We start from the raw sequence: 18,397 nt of genomic DNA, 5'->3' as shown, positions 1-18,397 counted from the left end.
TGTTGTGGTGTTTTCCAACGATCCGATTACGCGGAAAAGCAAAAACAAGAAGGACACAAACGTCAAAAAGCAGCATACGTTCGAATATTATTACATAACATGGTAACATGGTTTGGGGTAACAAGTGTGGTAGCGTCGTCAACAGGACCCCATAATTTTGGTTTTTTTTTTTAAATTTTTAGTTGTCACAAAGAAGCGAAACATTAAAATTTATATTTACAATGGTAGAAACAATGAAAGAAAAAATAACAACAACAAGGGAAATGAAGCATATATTGCACAGAATATCAGTGCGCAAGAGGAGTAGGAAGAGATAAAAACATTATTCCAGAAATTAGTATCGCGGCGATTATTGGTATTTAAGCAGTATGCCATAGGTGTTCATGTGTGAGGTGTGTATTTTAGAGTGACAGAATTTAAACCAAAAAACATATTAACTAAGACTAAAGGACGTCACCGTAGCGCAGAGGTTAGCCTGTCAGCCTATGACGCTGAACGCCTGGGTTCGAATCCTGGAGAAACTATCAGAAAAAATTGTCAGCGGTGGTTTTCCCCTCCTAATGCTAGCAACATTTGTGAGGTACTATGCCATGAAAAACTTCTCTACAAAGAGGTGTCGCGTTGCGGCACGCCGTTCGGACTCGGCTATAAAAAGGAAGACCCTTATCATTGAGCTTAAACTTGAATCCGAATCTTAATACCCTCTACCGTAGAACGCATTTGTCGAGGTTTTTCCCCGTACCACTTTTTATACAAACAAAGGAAAAAAGAAAACAATTGATATGCTATTGGAGATATATCAAGTTATGGTCCAATTCGAACCATAATTGAATCGAATATTGGAGAGAAACCATTGTGTAAAATTTCAGCCAAATCTAATGAGCACTGCGCCTTCTAGAGGCTCAAGACCCCAGATCGGTTTATATGGCAGCTATATCAGGTTATGAACCGATTTCAACCATACTTAGCAGGGTTATTGGAAGTCATGACAAAGCACGTCATGCCAAATTTTAGACAAATCGGGTAAGAATTGCGCCCTCTAGTGGGTCAAGAAGTCAAGATCCCATATCGATTTATATGGCAGCTATATCAGGTTATGGACCGATTTAAACCATACTTCGCACAGTTGTTGGAAGTGATATCAAAACACCTCATGCAAAATTTCAGTTAGATCGGATAATAATTGCGCCCTCTAGTGGCTCAAGAAGTCAAGACCCCAGATCGGTTGATATGACAGCTATATCAGGTTAAGTACCGATTTCAACCACACTTAGCACAGTTATTGAAAGTCATGACAAAACACGTCAAGCCAAATTTCAGCCAAATCGGATACGAACTACGCCCTCTAGTGGCTCAAGAAGTCAAGATTCAAAATCGGTTTATATGACAGCTTTATCAGGTTATGGACCGATTTCAACCATAGTTAGCACAGTTGTTGGAAATCATGGCAAAACACTTCGAACAAAATTTCAGCCAAATCGGATAAGAATTGCGTCCTCTAGTAGCTCAAGAAGTCCAGATCCAAGATCGGTTATGGCAGCTATATCAAAACATGGACCGACATAGCCCATTTACAATCCCAACCCACCTACACTAATAAGAAGTATTTGTGCAAAATTTCAAACGACTAGCTTTACTCCTTCGAAAGTTAGCGTGATTTCGACAGACAGACGGACTGACATGGCTAGATCGACTTAAAATGTCATGACGATCAAAAATATATAAACTTTATGGGGTCTTAGACGAATATTTCGAGGAGTTACATACAGGATGACGAAATTAGTATACTCCCATCCTATAATGGAGAGTATAAAATGTACCTTTTATTGCTAAACAGTACTTTTTTGCCAAAAAGTACCATTATCTCTACAGGATGGGAATACGCGTTGGAGGCCATCGCTGAAGATAGGAAGCTAAATTCACTGGTCTAGGACTTCCGTGAGAAACGTAGGAAGCAGTATATAAAATAGTCTCAATCTTTATGGACCTAAGTGAACAAATAATTCAGCTCACCAATTTCATAATGACATACCGTAATTGTATGCAAAATTTAGAGCTCTAACGCAGTCCGCAAGAAAAGTACCAAAGATACTGAAATTCTATCAGTATTCGTTTGGCCTGGTAGCAGCGATACTTGCGACAAATGAGCGCTAGGAGCTACGTTCAACCAAGCCAAGCAGCCGTGGATAAGTCATCTTAACCCGAAATATAACTAAGCTGGCCGGTGATCAAAAGCGGAATAAATAGTTGGAGCATATCGGAAACTGCAACACAGCCTTAGGTATCAATAATCTGTGGTTGAAAGATAAATCTCTTGTCAAGTCTTAACACAAGTCTTTCTTCCAAATTTTAGCTAAATCGGGTGAAAATTGAGACTTCTAAGGGCTCAAGAAGTCAATTCCGGTGAACGGTTTATATGGGACTATATCTGTTTAAAGACCGATTTGGATGATACTTCGCATGGACGTTGAAAGTCATAACAGCAGCCTTTGTTCCAAAATTCAGATGAAAATTGAAGCTTCTAAGGGCTCAAGAAGACAAATCCGGAGATCGCTTTAAATAGGGGATATATCTGTTTAAAGACCGATTCGTATCATACTTGTCATGGACGTTGGAAGTCACAACTCAAGTCTTTGTTCCAAATTTTAGCCACATCGGATGAAAATTGAGGCTTCCAGGGGCTCAAGAAGTCAAATCGGCGGCTATATCCAAATATGAACCGATATGGCCCATTTGCTTCCCCAACGATCTACATCAATAGAAAGTATCTGTACAAAACTTCAAGCGACTAACTTTACGCGTTCGACCGCTATCGTGATTTCGAGGGACGGACGGATGGGCATGTCGAGACGATCTAGAATAAATATATTTTAGTGGGTCGCAGATCAATATTTCGAGGTGCTACAAACGGAATGACTAGATTAGTATACCCCCATCCAATGGTGGTGGGTATTAAAAGTAGGAACCCAAGCGGACCAGGGAGAATCTCTGACCCGTAAAAGAATGGTTCAGCCGGTGAATTTAGGAGGGTCAAGGAAAGAGGTGCTCCCCTGGTGCTGAGTCGTCCCCTCGCAATTGTACGTCAGTTGCACAAAAGATGCTTGACCTTCTGCAATTTCTTCTCGCAAACGCAATGTCTGCCTCCCCCTGTGCCAAACGCAACGTCAAAAACCTGAGGTTGCAATGACCAGTCGGCACTCCTGGTGGCAGTCCGTAGAAATATTATCTCAGCCTCCTGGAGAGCGACGTCCTGTTTCATGAAATACTCGGCCACAGGACGCAGCACCAGGCCAAGCCTTATTCGCGCGGTCATAGTAAAAAGCGACTTCCCTACCTCGCACAGGGGAAAGCTCACAGATTTCGTAGCACGATGCGTACTTATCCGCCTGCCCCATCCAACACACCTTGATGGCCCAGGACCCAGTAGAGCCTGACAGCTGACCTGAAATTTTGCACAGATCCGTATTTCATTAATATGCAGATTAAGTTCTTGAACGGATATAGCTTCCATATAGACCGATGTTCTGATTTAGGACTTGAGTTTATAAAATCCGCATTTATTGCCCGATTTCGCTAAAATTTGGGACAGTGAGTTGGGATAGGACAAGCAATATTCGAAAGGAGAGTTGGTTAGATAAAACCATATTTGGATATAGCTGCCAAATAGACCGATCTAAGGATTCAGGGACTTAAGCCCATAAGTGCCGCTATATCTATTTATTGCTCTGAAATTTGCAACATATATATCCGCATCAGACCACATTAGGATATATTGGTTTGCCCAAAAAGTAATTGCGGATTTTTTAAAAGAAAGAAAATGCATTTTTAATAAAGCTTAGAATGAACTTTAATCAAATATACTTTTTTTACACTTTTTTTCTAAAGCAAGCTAAAACAGCTGATAACTGACAGAAGAAAGAAAAGAATTACAGAGTCACAAGCTGTGCAAAAATTTGTCAACGCCGACTATATGAAAAATCCGCAATTACTTTTTGGGCAGCCCAATAGCTGCCAGATCTGCCGACTTAGGGTCTTAAGCGCGCAAAAGGCGCATTTATTAGGCCACTCGATATCCGATACGAGTATATTAACTTTTTTAGATATAGCTGTCACACAAACTGATCTGCTGTTTTAAGGTCTTAAGCACATAAAAATTGTATTTTATACCCGATTTGACTGAAATTGGAACAGTCAGTTGTGCTAGGCCAACCGTTATCCAATCCGATTATGCTCCACAATAGACCTTATTTGGTTATAGCAACCGCCTAGTCCGATCTGCCGACTTAGGGTCTTACACTCATAAAAGACTCACTTATTAACCGTGTTCTCCGAAATTAAAATCTATAACTTGCAAAAGGCTTCTAGGCTTTTAGTTGTTCTTCTAAGCAGTTTCGTCTAGAGTTTTCAGTGTCACCTATTTTGGGCTGTTATCGCAGAGACCATCCAAATCATCATCTTACAGATAGGTGTACACCGCCAAAAAAGTAGATCTATATGATCTAAAGCGTGAGGTTCAGCGCTACAAGATAGAACCTCTAGATCAAGCGGCATATCAAATGGGTCTAGACAACATTTATGAAGACACGGTAGCAGATGCGGTAAACTACCGGGTGAATGTAGTCCTTGGAGAACGACCGCCTCCCATTGCATCTGAAGGTATTGACCTCCGCCGGCAAATCAGAGTAGTTCTGGCTCAATTTCGATCCGGCAGATGCAGCCGCCTCAACTCCTACAGAGCAAGGATTGATACCGAAGCGCGATGTATGTCCTGATTGTCAAAAGCGACAGCACGACACACGTCAGCTGTTTAACTGCCCATCCAGACACACTGGACTCCAACCCAGATTTCTCTGGATGCACCCCATCTTAGTCGCAGAGTTCCTGGATCTGGATACTCAACAGAATCAAGCACACGAAAGAAGGAACACAACAAACTGCCACAACAACAACAACCTTTTTATATTCCTAACCAAACTTACTCGAATCGAATCAAGCGCCTCTATAACTGAGTTAGTAGTAGTGAGCTCAGATTACCGGTGTGGAAGTCGTGGCTTAGGTTCCCACCAGAGTCTTAGTCAGTAGTTACTATGGTATCACAATGATCAAAAATTGTACGAGTCTGATTTCAAACAGCCAATAGATTACTCTGGAAGCTCGCAACCGTGTAATCATATAAAGCGACCCTATAAGTATGAGTTGGTGGTAGTGAGCTAGAATTACCAGTGTGGGAGTCGTGGTTTGGTTTCCACCTGAATCGAATCAAGCGCCTCTATAACTGAGTTGGTAGTAGTGAGCTCAGATTACCGGTGTGGAAGTCGTGGCTTAGGTTCCCACCAGAGTCTTAGTCAGTAGTTACTATGGTATCACAATGATCAAAAATTGTACGAGTCTGATTTCAAACAGCCAATAGATTATTCTGGAAGCTCGCACCCGCGTAATCATATAAAGCGACCCTATAAGTATGAGTTGAAGGTAGTGAGCAAGAATTACCAATGTGGGAGTCGTGGTTTGGTTCCCACCTGAGTTTTTCGTGAGTAGCTACAATGGTCAAAAATTGTGGGAGTCTGATTTCAGACAGCTAAGATCAGACAGCTAATAGATTAGGATGCTCGCGACCTCCGTGTTGCAGAGTTTCTGGGCGTATATTCTGGACATCAAAAAATAGTGGCAAATTAAGGCTATAGTGAATTGATAATAAAAAAAAACAAATAAAGATATGCCGAGACATAATAATAATTTAAAATTCTGTCATTCTAAAGTATATCCTGTATCTCTTTTGTGTAAAAATTAAGCGGTGTTGTTTGATTCATTTACATTTTGTATCTGTGTTTACATGTATGTATGGTATCATTGTTACCCTTGTGCTAATCAGACAAAGGAAATCCTTTTGTTTTCTTATAAACCACTACTTACCCGATACAAATTCCTTGGGCATTTGTTTCTTGCCTGATGTTGTTACACGATACAGTTGAAAATCTTCTATGCGCAAAATAACACAAGAACTCATTAATTTGGCCAAATTATCCAATATGGACTTTTGTTGATAACTCTGTGACAGATGACTGCCCGAGGATCCGGAACCAGCCGAACCCGCTGAACCAGCATTGCTGGCTATCTGCGTGGGTGTGCTACTGCCAGTGGATGCGGCCGTATGTGATTGTTTGGCATATGAAGTGGCCAGAGTAGCAGCGTTTAGGGTTATAGGCGAATTAGGTGTGCTACGTTCCAGAGGAGCATGGGTGGAGGGACGATTGGGTTGACTTAAATTAAGAACTGACTCACGAAAGGCATTTAAAGATTCCTTCAGCCATAGGGCTGGTGAAACAGAGGCTTCTTTGTATCTATAAAGAAAGAGAGGCAAACGAAGGGAAAATAAATACCCGTTATTCAAAAGTTGAAGACTTTTATCTCTTACTTTGCCCAATGAGATCTATCGGATTTAGCTAAATGATAGGGATAATAATCAACCTGGAATGCTTGAACGGAAATTTGTAAAGCTCCTCCTTTATCCAAATCTGGATAACTGGAACGACCATCTGTAATTAAATGAAATAGTATACAAAAATTTTTGAGAGTGTGATTTAAAGACCGCAGGTTTTGGTTGAAGACTCACCTCCTTCATCATCACACAGATGCAAATCAATGCGTTGACTAAAGAAATGATAGGAGGTCTCTCGCACATCAAAGGCATTGAACATTTTCAGCTGGGCATTCGTATGCGAGGATTCGCTTAAGCGGTTCTGCTGTTGAGCCAATTGTGCTTGATATTCGGGAAGAGTCTAAAGAAAAACCCCCCAAAAAAAAAAAAAAAAAAAAAACATTTCAATTAAAGCAAAAAACATTTTAAATTAAAACCCACCTCCAGTTTACGAGCTGCTTTTGATTTCTGTGTAGCATGTGTGGCCGCCTTTATAAGACCCGAAAGTGAATCGACAAAATGCAGAGCTGCCTTAAGTTGAGAGTCTGTTAGCACCCACAATAGATCATCGAGTATTAGCACCAAACGTGAAGCCAACAGCGTACAATCGGACAAACGCTTTCTTATGGTAATGCGACACCGGGCATGATTCGTTAACAAACGCAGGGGAGTCAACGATCTGTCCTGTGTTGAACTGGCTTCTATACGCACCGTTTGCCATGAAAGCTCTTTGAAGATTAACAAAATTCCCTTTTGGGTATCTTTAAGGCGAGTGAAACGTAAATCACCGGTGGCCCATTTTGGAGTTTTTGATTCAACGCGTATGCGGGACATCTGAAAAAGCAAATGCGGTAGGTGGGCGGAGGAAGGAAGTGTATTTAAATGGAAATGTTTTAAAATAAATCCTCTGAGGAGGACTTTATGGCTTTCCATGACTACTTACTGCCCATCATTTTTGCTCTTACCTGCACTGAAGCTGTAAATGCTGTACTCAAGAATTTCACATTGACTGTATTCACCACAATGGTAATGCCATCGACCACCTTGTGTATGAAACTGTATTTGCCCTGAGGTATTTGTGGCAAAGAACCACCACCTCCTCCACCTGCTCCACCGGAGCCAGCACCACTTGTGCCATTTGGTGATTTATTTTCCGCTTGCCTGGCTAGGGGATCACATGTTTCCACGGTTATGTTCACTTCATCCAATGTCTGTGAAAAATGCCAAACAACAACAACAACAACAAAAATTATTAATTTAACTGGCTCATATCTGCCGTTGCAGATCTCCTGTATTTACCAAAGTGATGGGTACACTTTTTAATTTTGTCCAACTGATACGAAATGACACATGATTGCACCATGCCGATGTTAAACGCAGCCATGAGGGTAATTCCAAAAGTTCGGTGAGCACGGCTTCATCCAATTGCAAATTTGATAGCTCTCCCTCGCCACGAAATGTGCTCAAATTGACTTTATCTGGTGATAGATTTTTGGTGTATCTGCAAAAAAAAAAAAAAAAAAACAGTGCAAAGAATTGAAGCTTTAATTAATTGAAATGAAATGAATGGAAAAATACGTGTGGGAGATACAGCATTGGAAAATATAAAATTTATTTAAATGAAAACAAAAAAAATGTGCGAATAAAGGGGAACATTTAAAAATCTTTAAATGTTTTTCATACAATTTTTCCTGCAATTAAGGAGTAACAGCCATTTTGAGTTTAGATTTTGCCATATAAACTCCGTATTGAATCTAAATTCGATCGGATTTTAATGAATTTTTGCAAATTTACTAATTTTCCGAATCCTTGCAAAATTTTGAAGGGGTCAGAATAAAATGTTGTTCATTGCTGGCCTCCTATACGCGTATTGCATAAAAAATTTATATAGGAGCTGTACCTTATTCTGATGAGATTTTGGATACAAATTTGAGACATTTACAAAACATCAGACGAATATTTAAATCAACTAAAAGCGTGCTAAGTTCGGCCGGGCCGAATCTTGGGAACCCACCACCATGGATTCTGCTAAAATATGGAAGCTATATCTGGTTATAGACCGTACTTGGCACAGTTGCTGAGAGTCATAACGGACGCTATATGCAAAATTTCAGTCAAATCGGATAAAAATCGCGGCTTGTAAGGGTTCAAGAAATCAAATCGGGAGATCGGTTTATATGGGACCAATTTGGACCGTACTTGGCACAGTTATTAAGAGTCATAACAGAATACTACGTACAAAATTTCAGCCAAATCGGACAAAAATATATCCAAATCTGAACCGATATGGCCCATTTGCAATCCCCAACGACCTATTTCAATATTAAGTAACTGTGCAAAATTTCAAGGGGCTAGCTTAACGCGTTCGACCCTTATCGTGATTTCGACAGGTGGACGGACGGACATGGCTAATTCGACTCAGATTGTCAAGACGATCAAGAATGTATAAACTTTATGGGGTCCTAGATCAATATTTCGAGGTGTTACAAACGGAATGACTAGATTAGTATACCCCCATCCTATGGTTGTGGGTATGAAAATGATTTAGGACCTGTAAACTACAGGGCTACTATCCTACTAAATGAAAATGTATAGAAATCTCCAAAAATGAAGCGAACTTACATGCACAATATCCATTAAGAATTAATAATACGTCGATAAGTATTTTATCAATAGCCTCAAACCTTTGAATTACATTCAATGTAAGGCTAACGTGGGCCAACCACATTCAAAGTAATATCGCTAAGACACATGAGATGCTTCGCAACTTATGGGCTTTGCAGAGCTCAACATCTTTGCTTATTCGGATGACTTTAGCGAAATCGTACTTGGATCCAGTTTTATTTTATGGAGTTAAAATTATAAATTTTCAAGCTGTAATTACAACGACTACACAAAGCATATAACAGCATTACAAGATATGTATTTAAAAAGAGACGCCACGAAAGAAAATCAGCTTTTTCATTTCGAATTTTCAACATGAGATTTTATTTAAATTTAAGTGTCTACTGTTTCTTAAAAAAAAAGTGAGTTTACTTAAAATGAAACGAAAAACTTCATTTTGCAAGATCAACTCGAAGAAAAAGTATTATTCAACTTCGCCACAAATATGCAAGGTCTGAACAGCAGTTCCATCCGTCCTGGGAACTATCTTTTAGCCAAAATACAACTTATAAGCAACGCATTTCTGTTCAAAAAGGAGCCGACGTTTTTATTTAAACCATCCCACCCAAGCATGCTCCGTAGTACCTTCTACAAAACACAGAATACAAATTTGCTTATATTTATAATCTAAATTTCTGGGTCTCATGGGTGTATCTTGACTTCAAACATACTCCACATTGTTAGCATATAGAACTTGCCAATACCGTGCCGAACTTTGGATACACACCACCATGGATAAATTTGTATGACAACTCCACTACTATATCCATAGCAATTTGCAAATAGCAGCTGGTGTGGATCACATTTGATTTAGGTCCCGAGAACTCTTACACAAGTCACAGTTTCATCGAAATCAGGCAACAAATCCGCTTTTTTTTTGGAACTAAGACCCAAAATTGGAAAATCGGTCTATAAAGCAGCTGTATCTAAATAAAGTCTGATCTGGACCATAAGCTGGTCTGATGACGAATAATAAAAGTCGTTGTGTCAAAATCCAGCGGAATTGGGTAATAAATGCAGCTTTAATGGGCTTAAGACCCTTAATCGGCAGGTCGATCTATATGGCAGCTATATCTGAATAAAGACCGATCTGAACCATATTTGAGTCGGATATCGGGAGGCTTTAATCAACTCACTATTTCAAATTTCAGCTAAATCGGATAATAATTGTGGCTTTTATGGGCTCAAGCCCTTTATTCGGCAGATCGCTCTATGAACCCAAATATAGTCCGATTTGGCCTATTCAAGAACTAACCTGCTTATAGAAGAAATACGAGTCTGTGCAAAATTTCAAACGCAATATCTTAATTTTTCAGCCTGTAGCATGATTACAATTGACGGACACACGGACATCGTTAAATCGTCTCCGAATTTTACGATGACCAGAAATATATAAACTTTGTAGAGCCGGAAATGATACGTTGCAAGGGGAATGACTGAGTGAATATGCCTCTTATCCTATGCTGGTGGGTATAAAATTAATATATTGTATAATGCAAGCAGGTCTATAATTGCTAATATTATAGTTATCGAACTGAATATGCAATGTACAATATATTTCATCTTCTTTACGATCTTCCAAAATCAAGGGAAAATCCACTAAGACAAGGATAAGACGCCTAATGTTATTTTCTACATGGGCCTAGAAGAAAAATACTAGTGTATGGTATAGAGTATGGCCAAATGTAGTTATGTAGTTAATTATAGACCGCAGGAGGGCTCAGTACGCAGTGGACAAACCTACAGATAATCAAAAGCTGGCTACAGATGACAAACATTGATCAAGTTGTATAAAGTTAAAACACCACAGTGAGATTCTCTCTAAGCAGTATCTACTGATCTGCCAAAAGCCGAACCACTGGAATTTACAACGCTGTGAGATAGAACTGCCTCCGAGACATGTCAGTAGGAGTATCTGGTTGTTTAGAGGCACGAGCCAACCACACACCATTGATCTACTTACAAACTTCTTAGGTTAGGTTTAAGTGGCAGTGTGACATCAAATTCACTTAGACGTTTTCGTCCGTTGTGATACCACAGGATCAAAAGAAGGAAGATGTTTTAAAAAGCCCAATAACTTGTGAATGTTCACATCCGCTAAATCAGACAAGCTCTCAAAGTAATAGTCTAAAGTGGAATTCTTGCTGATTGCCAGTGCGGGACACTCACACAGCAGATATTCTATAGTCTCTATTTCTTCGATGTCCTTCTTCTGCAAAAGTCGTTACTCGCAACCTTCAGTCAGTCAGCATGTTTTAAGATTAGACAGTGACCTGTCATGACGAACACAATGACTGCGATATCTGTTCTAGCCAATGACAGCAAAGCAGTAGACCTCTTAAAGTCTTGATTAGGCCACATCGTTTTTGAATGCTCACAGCCCCCTCTTTGTGACCATCTATCATTTGTTGTCCTTCGGGTCTGGTCTTGAAAACTTAGCTTACATGTCGCTAGAGACATACCCCCAGATTCCAGTATCCTTGGAATGTGTAGGGTAGTTCACAGTCTCTTAAGCTCGTCCGCTTTAGAATTCCCCGGGGATATCTCTGTGGCCCTGCACCCAAAACAGGTGAATTTTAAACTGTTCGTTGAGAGATCTGCGACAGTCGAGGGCGGTTTTTGTGTGTTCAGAAATACGATCTCCAGAGATTTAATGGCTGCCTGGCTGTCATGAGAAGATATTTATGCCAATCGTCGTAATGACATTATATCTTAGCCATTCCACCGCTTCCTTAATTGCGAGGATCTCCGCTTGGTACACACTACAGTGGTCGGGTAATCTTTTCGATATGACCAGTTCTAGATCTTAAGAATACACCCCAAAGCCAAACTATCGTTTAGTCGTTTAGTTTAGTTTGGAACCATCCGTATCGTAGTTCCAATCGGTTCTATCAGGAATAGTGGTACAGTACTTTTTATCAAAAAGCGTCTCAGGTAGGGTGTAATCCACACTGCCTGGAACATAGGATATTGTATCAAGGATAAAACAGTGCCCGTAGCCGCCACATGGCCAATAAGAAAGCTCCCTTAATCTTACGGCGGTGATCGCTGCAATTTGGGTAGCCACAATGTCCAGAGGTAAAAGATGTAGCATTAAATTCATCCTCAGTGCAGCTGTGATGCACAAACAAGCCATCCTTTGGATCCGGTTAAGTATTGAGCAGTTGGTGGGCTTTTGAAGCGCCAGCCACCAGAACTCCTTTGCTGACCCAGCTTTTTAGATCCACAGATCTCCAGCCTGCCGTAATGCATCTTTTAGTAAGTAGGTTAGGTTGAAAAGAGGGTGCAGATATTAATCTACCCCTTGCCACTATGGACATACACCTAAGCCAGTAATCGGCTTGTTGTGCGCTCTAAAAACTATAAAGTAACCTCGAAAAAGAAAATTTTAAGTTAGAAGTTCCGTGCTACTTACAAAATACTTGATTGTTTTCAATACCACTCCCCTAGGTTGGTGCATGTCTGATACTGTGTCCCCACCTAAGTACCGGTATCTGTTGGACGCGAAAGCCGGGCAATGACAAAGGAGACACTCCAACGTCTCATCATCTTCCCCGCATGCCCTACACATGCTATCACTTGCCGCACCGATTTTACATAAGTGAGCTCGTAGTCCAATGTGTCCCGTTATGATACCAATAGCTATACTGACCTCCTCCTCCTCGTAGTCCTATGTGTCCCGTTATGATACCAATAGCTATACTGACCTCCTTCTTCCTTTCAGTAATAGCCTCGTCTGGATCCTCGCATAGGATTTTCGTCGATCTGGATCCCCCCATAGGATTTTCGTCGTCCTATCGACCGTTTCGTTGTTCCACAATATTGCATGCCCATTCATCGTCCACTCCCTTAACTCGGTCTGCGCGGCTCGAAAGGCTCCTGGTTAACCAAGTTTGTTGACGGCAGTCCTTTGGCCTTAACCGCCAAATAGTCTGCCCTTTCATTTCCCCTAACTCCGTTATGGCCCGGCACCAAAACGATGCGGATTTTGCCATCCTCAGAGAAGGCGTTAATCTCCTTTTTGCAAGACTGTTCGTGACCTTACCTTTCTGGTTTTTATTGCCCTTATAGCAATTTTACTGTCGGTAAAGATGTTCACACTCGCCGTCCTCGCGATAGCACCACATCACTTATCGCAGTCCGTGATCGCCCGGATCTCCGCCTGCAGGACCGTATTTTGGTCAGGCAGTGTAAAACAGATCTCAGTCCCTGAGTTCTCAATGTAAACCCCCAAGCCCACACTGTCCTCTAGCTTTGATCCATCCGTGTAAAATGATCTTTCAGATGGCAAAACTGGGGTTCCGTCAATCCAAAACTGTCTGTTCCGTCAATCCAAGCAGTGCCTCGCACTCGACTTCAAGGTTCATCTCAGGTAAGTAATTAATAAACTTTCTTACAGTAGAGTTGATGCCTAGAAAATCCACGTCCTTCATGATTGATGTCGGTTTTGCATTATTGAAAGCACCTTCAATGACAAGAAATGCTACCATTGTATATTCCTTGACAGCGAGAGAACCCTCAATGTAGCCGACTAGGTCGTGAAGGGCTGTTTCAGTGGATTTGCCTTTACTATATGCATGCTGCTGTCGCGACAGGCGATCTCGAGAGATCTTTGCCCTAAGATATGTTTCTATCAACCTTTCAAGAGCCGTCAGCATAAAGGATGACAGACTAATAGGACGAAAATCTTTCGCTTTTGTGCGGTAACGTTTTCCTCCTTTTGGAATGGAAATGTCCTTCGTGTCTCTCAATCCCAAAGGTATATATGACATTCTGATACAAGCAGAGTATATCTCCCTAAGCCAGGGAGGCAGTCTATCGGATAAAGCTTGTAATTCAACCGGTGATACATCATCAGGGCCTGTCGACTTAAAGGAGTCGAAACTTCCTATCGCCCAAAGGATTTTCGGCTCAGATAGAATTTCCCTAATATCCTCCGACGAATGCATATCAGTGACAACCTCTTCTGGCGCCACGTTATCCGTTGAAGAATTTCACGGGAAATGTGTATTAACGAGTAGTTCTAGTGTTTCCTCATTAGACATTGTCTATACATTCTCTGACATCTAAATATACCCCACCGTAATAGGTCTTGAGGACAGAATCTTCCTTAGTCTAGAGGCCTCAGATGTATCCTCCGCGGAGTTGAAGAATTCTACACAGGATTTTTTTCTGAGCCTTTCTCAGCTTGCCCTTATATCTTTTTAGCTTAGCCTTATAGATGTCCCAATCGTGTGATGCTCTTGTGGCTTTTACTCTGTTGAAGAGTTTACTGCAGTCCTTCCTTAGACCAACCAGCTCTGGGGTCCACCATGGTGGTCGCTGTTTGCCCTTTGGCTTGACCCTAGGACATGCCGACACAAGCGAGTCATTCAGGGCCTTCGTGATCCGCTTTACCACTATGTCTAAATCCTCCGCAGTTTCTTCCTTTTCTGGTCAAGAAGGAATAGACGTGCAGAATTTGTGTTGAAATTATCCCAATCCGCCTTTCTTCTGTTTACCCGAGGGACCACTTCTGTAGTAGTTTCTCCGAGGCTGAAACTAATATAACGATGAACAGAGAAATTGTGGTCATCCAACACATCCCAACGCATATTCTTCCACATATATCTTCCGATACAAAGGTAATATCTAGTACCTCCTGCCTGTTCCTGGTAATAAAGGTCGGTTTATCCCCTTTATTACAAATCGCCAGATTTCAACTTAAAATATATTCAATAAGCACCTCACCCCTTTCGTTGACATTCAAATTTCCCTATATATTGCAAATTTTGCCCATGAATATTCCACTAAGGAACAGGGGCAAACTTCTCACATATCAATGAGTGCAGTCCGATTAAAATTTAAGCTCAATGATAAGGGGCCTCCTTTTTATAGCCGAGTCCGAACGGCGTGACGCAGTGCGACACCTCTTTGGAGAGAAGTTTTACATGGCATAGTACCTCACAAATGTTGCCAGCATTAGGAGGGGAAAACCACCGCTGAAAAATTTTTTCTGATGGTCTCGCCAGGATTCGAACCCAGGCGTTCTGCGTCATAAGCGGACATGCTAACCTCTGCGCTACGGTGGCCTCCTTTCCCTATATATGGTGATGTGAAATAGCATCACTTCCTACAATGAGGCTCTTCTTCCCCACAGAAGCGGCTTCAACCAGCGACTTAAGGTTTGAAGGCGGCATCTCTGAATCGTGAGCCATATATAGGGAAGCTAGTCAGTAACGAGACTTGTTTATTTCAAAGCTGGTTGCTACGACGGAAAATGAAAAAAACATTTAAACTACTCCTTGCAAGAATACAGGCTCTGTGTCTCGCATTCCCCGCGCCCTTGAGTAGTTTAAATCCCAAATTCTTAGTCCACGAACTATTCCTCCACACACTCATGGTTCCTGGATAAGAACCACGTCAAATCCCCCGGCCATCAGGAGAACGGCATCTATAATACTTTAGAGCCGCAGTTCGTCAAGGTCTTCACTTTTTTAAAAACTCCTAAATCCAAAAACTCCATATAACTCCAATGTGTAAATCTTGACATTAAGAGACTGTTATTTGTACAACTACAGCTTTCTATTCACCGCTTTTTAATATAAACATGTTGTTTGTATCTTACTCTTTATCAATGAAACTTATCAGCCTTAATTTCATTTCAGTCCGATAATAACTTTATCGCCTGCATACGAATTCAAGTGACAAATCGATATACACACGCACCGATCGTAGACAACATACTTAAGCACATTTAAAGAAATTCCATTTTGCAATTATTTTTAAAAATATCATACCGTTCTTGCATATTTTACCGTAAATAGAAACTATACAATATTACTGTAATATATCAAAACCACCCACAGACCATAAAATAAGTTAAGAAGGATTTTCCAAGTGCGGTCAAAATTACTGATGGCAGTGGGTAGTTTAGGTCAAAAAAGTGAAAACATAAAAACGGCGCTTTGCTGCCGTTGACTAGAACAGAAGTCTTACTTATTGTGTCCCTCGTGAAATTATTGGAAGAATGATGGTAGACTTATGCTAACTATTCTGCGGAAGCTGTGAGCACATCGAAGAAGAGGAAACCATGGATTGCGCCCTCTTGAGGCTCATGAATTATAATCAGGAGATCGGTTTATATTGGAGCTATATCAGGTTGTGAAACGATTTTGGCCTTGATTGACACAGTTGTTGATGGTGAAACCAAAACAATTCATGAAAATTCAGCCAAATCGGATAATAAATGCGCCCACTAGCGGCTAAAGACATCAAGATCCGGAATAGGTTTATATGGAAACTATATAAGGTTATGAACCGATTTGGACCATTCTTTGTACAGTTGTTTATGGTCCAACTAAAACTCTTCAAATTGCAAAATTTCAGCCAAATCGGATAATAACTTCGCCCTCTAGTGGCTCAAGAAGTCAGGATCCGAAATCGGTTTATATGGAAGCTATATCAGCTTTTGAACCGATTTGGACCATACTTGGCAGAGTAGTTGGAAGTCATAATAAAATACTTGGTGCAAAATTTCAGCCAAATGGGATAATAACTGCGCCTTCTACCGGCTTAAGAAGTCAGGATCCGAAATAGGTTTATATGGAGCTATATCAGGTTATGAAGCGATTTGGACCATACTTGGCAGAGTAGTTGGAAGTCATAATAAAATACTTGGTGGAAAATTTCAGAATCGATTAAGAAATGCTCCCTCTAGAGGCTCATGAAGTATAATCAGGAGATCGGTTTATATTGGAGCTATATCAGGTTGTGAACCAATTTTGGCTCTACTTGGCGCAGTTGTTGACGGTCAAACCGAAACAATTCATAAAAAATTTCAGCCAAATCGGATAATTATTGTGCCCTGAAGCGGATAAAAACGTCAAGATCCGAAAACGGTTTATATGGGAACTATATAAGCTTTTGAACCGATTTGGACCATACTTGGCAGAGTAGTTGGAAGTCATAATAAAATACTTGGTGCAAAATTTCAGCCAAATCGGGTAATAACTGCGCCCTCTAGCGGCTTAAGAAGTCAGGACCCGAAATAGGTTTATATGGAAACTATATCAGCTTTTGAACCGATTTGGACCATACTTGACAGAGTAGTTGGAAGTCATAATAAAAACTTGGTGCAAAATTTCAGCCAAATCGGATAATAACTGCGCCCTCTAGCGGCTCAAGAAGTCTGGATCCGAAATAGGTTTATATGGAAGCTATATCAGCTTTTGAAGATCCGAAAATGGTTTATACGAAAGCTATATCAGGTTATGAACCGATTTGGCCTATACCTGGCAAACTTATTGGAAGTCAAAATAAAATACTTGGTGCAAAATTTCAGCCAAATCGGATAATAACTGCGCCCTCTAGCGGCTCAAGAAGTCAGGATCCGAAATAGGTTTTTATGGAAACTATATGAGCTTTTGAACCGATTTGGACCATACTTGGCAGAGTAGTTGGAAGTCATAATAAAATACTTGGTGCAAAATTTCAGCCAAATCGGATAATAACTGCGCCCTCTAGCGGCTCAAGAAGTCTGGATCCGAAATAGGTTTATATGGAAGCTATATCAGCTTTTGAATATCCGAAAACGGTTTATACGAAACCTATATCAGGTTATGAACCGATTTGGACCATACCTGGCAAAGTTATTGGAAGTCAAAATAAAATACTTGGTGCAAAATTTCAGCCAAATCGGATAATAACTGCGCCCTCTAGTGGCTAAAGAAGTCAGGATCCGAAATAGGTTTTTATGGAAACTATATGAGCTTTTGAACCGATTTGGACCATACTTGGCAGAGTAGTTGGAAGTCATAATAAAATACTTGGTGCAAAATTTCAGCCAAATCGGATAATAACTGCGCCCTCTAGCGGCTCAAGAAGTCAGGATCCGAAATAGGTTTATACGAATGCTATATCAGCTTTTGAACCGATTTGGATCATACTTGACAGAGTAGTTGGAAGTCATAATAAAATACTTGGTGCAAAATTTCAGCCAAATCGGATAATAACTGCGCCCTCTAGCGGCTCAAGAAGTCAGGATCCGAAATGGGGGGTAGGGCGTCTCAAAACATCCGCCGAGGCCCATCAAAACTGGTTCAGAATTTTAGTATATATTGGGTTGCCCAAAAAGTAATTGCGGATTTTTCATATAGTCGGCGTTGACAAATTTTTTCACAGCTTGTGACTCTGTAATTGCATTCTTTCTTCTGTCAGTTTGGGCAACCCAATATATTGTACTCATTTTCTGAATCGATTTAGCTAAGTCCGTCTGTAGATATTTTGGAGTGATTGTTGAGTATATAAGTTAACTCCACATGATTTGCTGAATTT

General features: G+C 40.7%; 1 protein-coding gene across 1 annotated transcript in view; it reads right to left on the bottom strand.

The window, feature by feature from the left end:
- LOC106089633 (bridge-like lipid transfer protein family member 3B) overlaps nt 1-18,397 on the bottom strand; it is a 173,795-nt gene that overhangs the window by 49,733 nt on the left and 105,665 nt on the right. The window contains exons 2-7 of the mRNA XM_059365966.1: nt 7,718-7,919; nt 7,384-7,629; nt 6,860-7,252; nt 6,614-6,779; nt 6,416-6,536; nt 5,914-6,341 (exon numbers count right to left, since the gene is read on the bottom strand). Of these exons, the coding sequence (XP_059221949.1) occupies nt 5,914-6,341; nt 6,416-6,536; nt 6,614-6,779; nt 6,860-7,252; nt 7,384-7,629; nt 7,718-7,919 (1,556 nt within the window). The remainder of the gene's footprint in view (nt 1-5,913; nt 6,342-6,415; nt 6,537-6,613; nt 6,780-6,859; nt 7,253-7,383; nt 7,630-7,717; nt 7,920-18,397) is intronic.

This window comes from Stomoxys calcitrans, chromosome 3 (assembly GCF_963082655.1).
Source record: "Stomoxys calcitrans chromosome 3, idStoCalc2.1, whole genome shotgun sequence".
Classification (NCBI taxonomy): Eukaryota; Metazoa; Arthropoda; class Insecta; order Diptera; family Muscidae; genus Stomoxys; species Stomoxys calcitrans.
The sequence above is the reverse complement of the archived record's forward strand: the minus strand, read 5'-3'. Positions and strand labels throughout refer to the sequence as shown.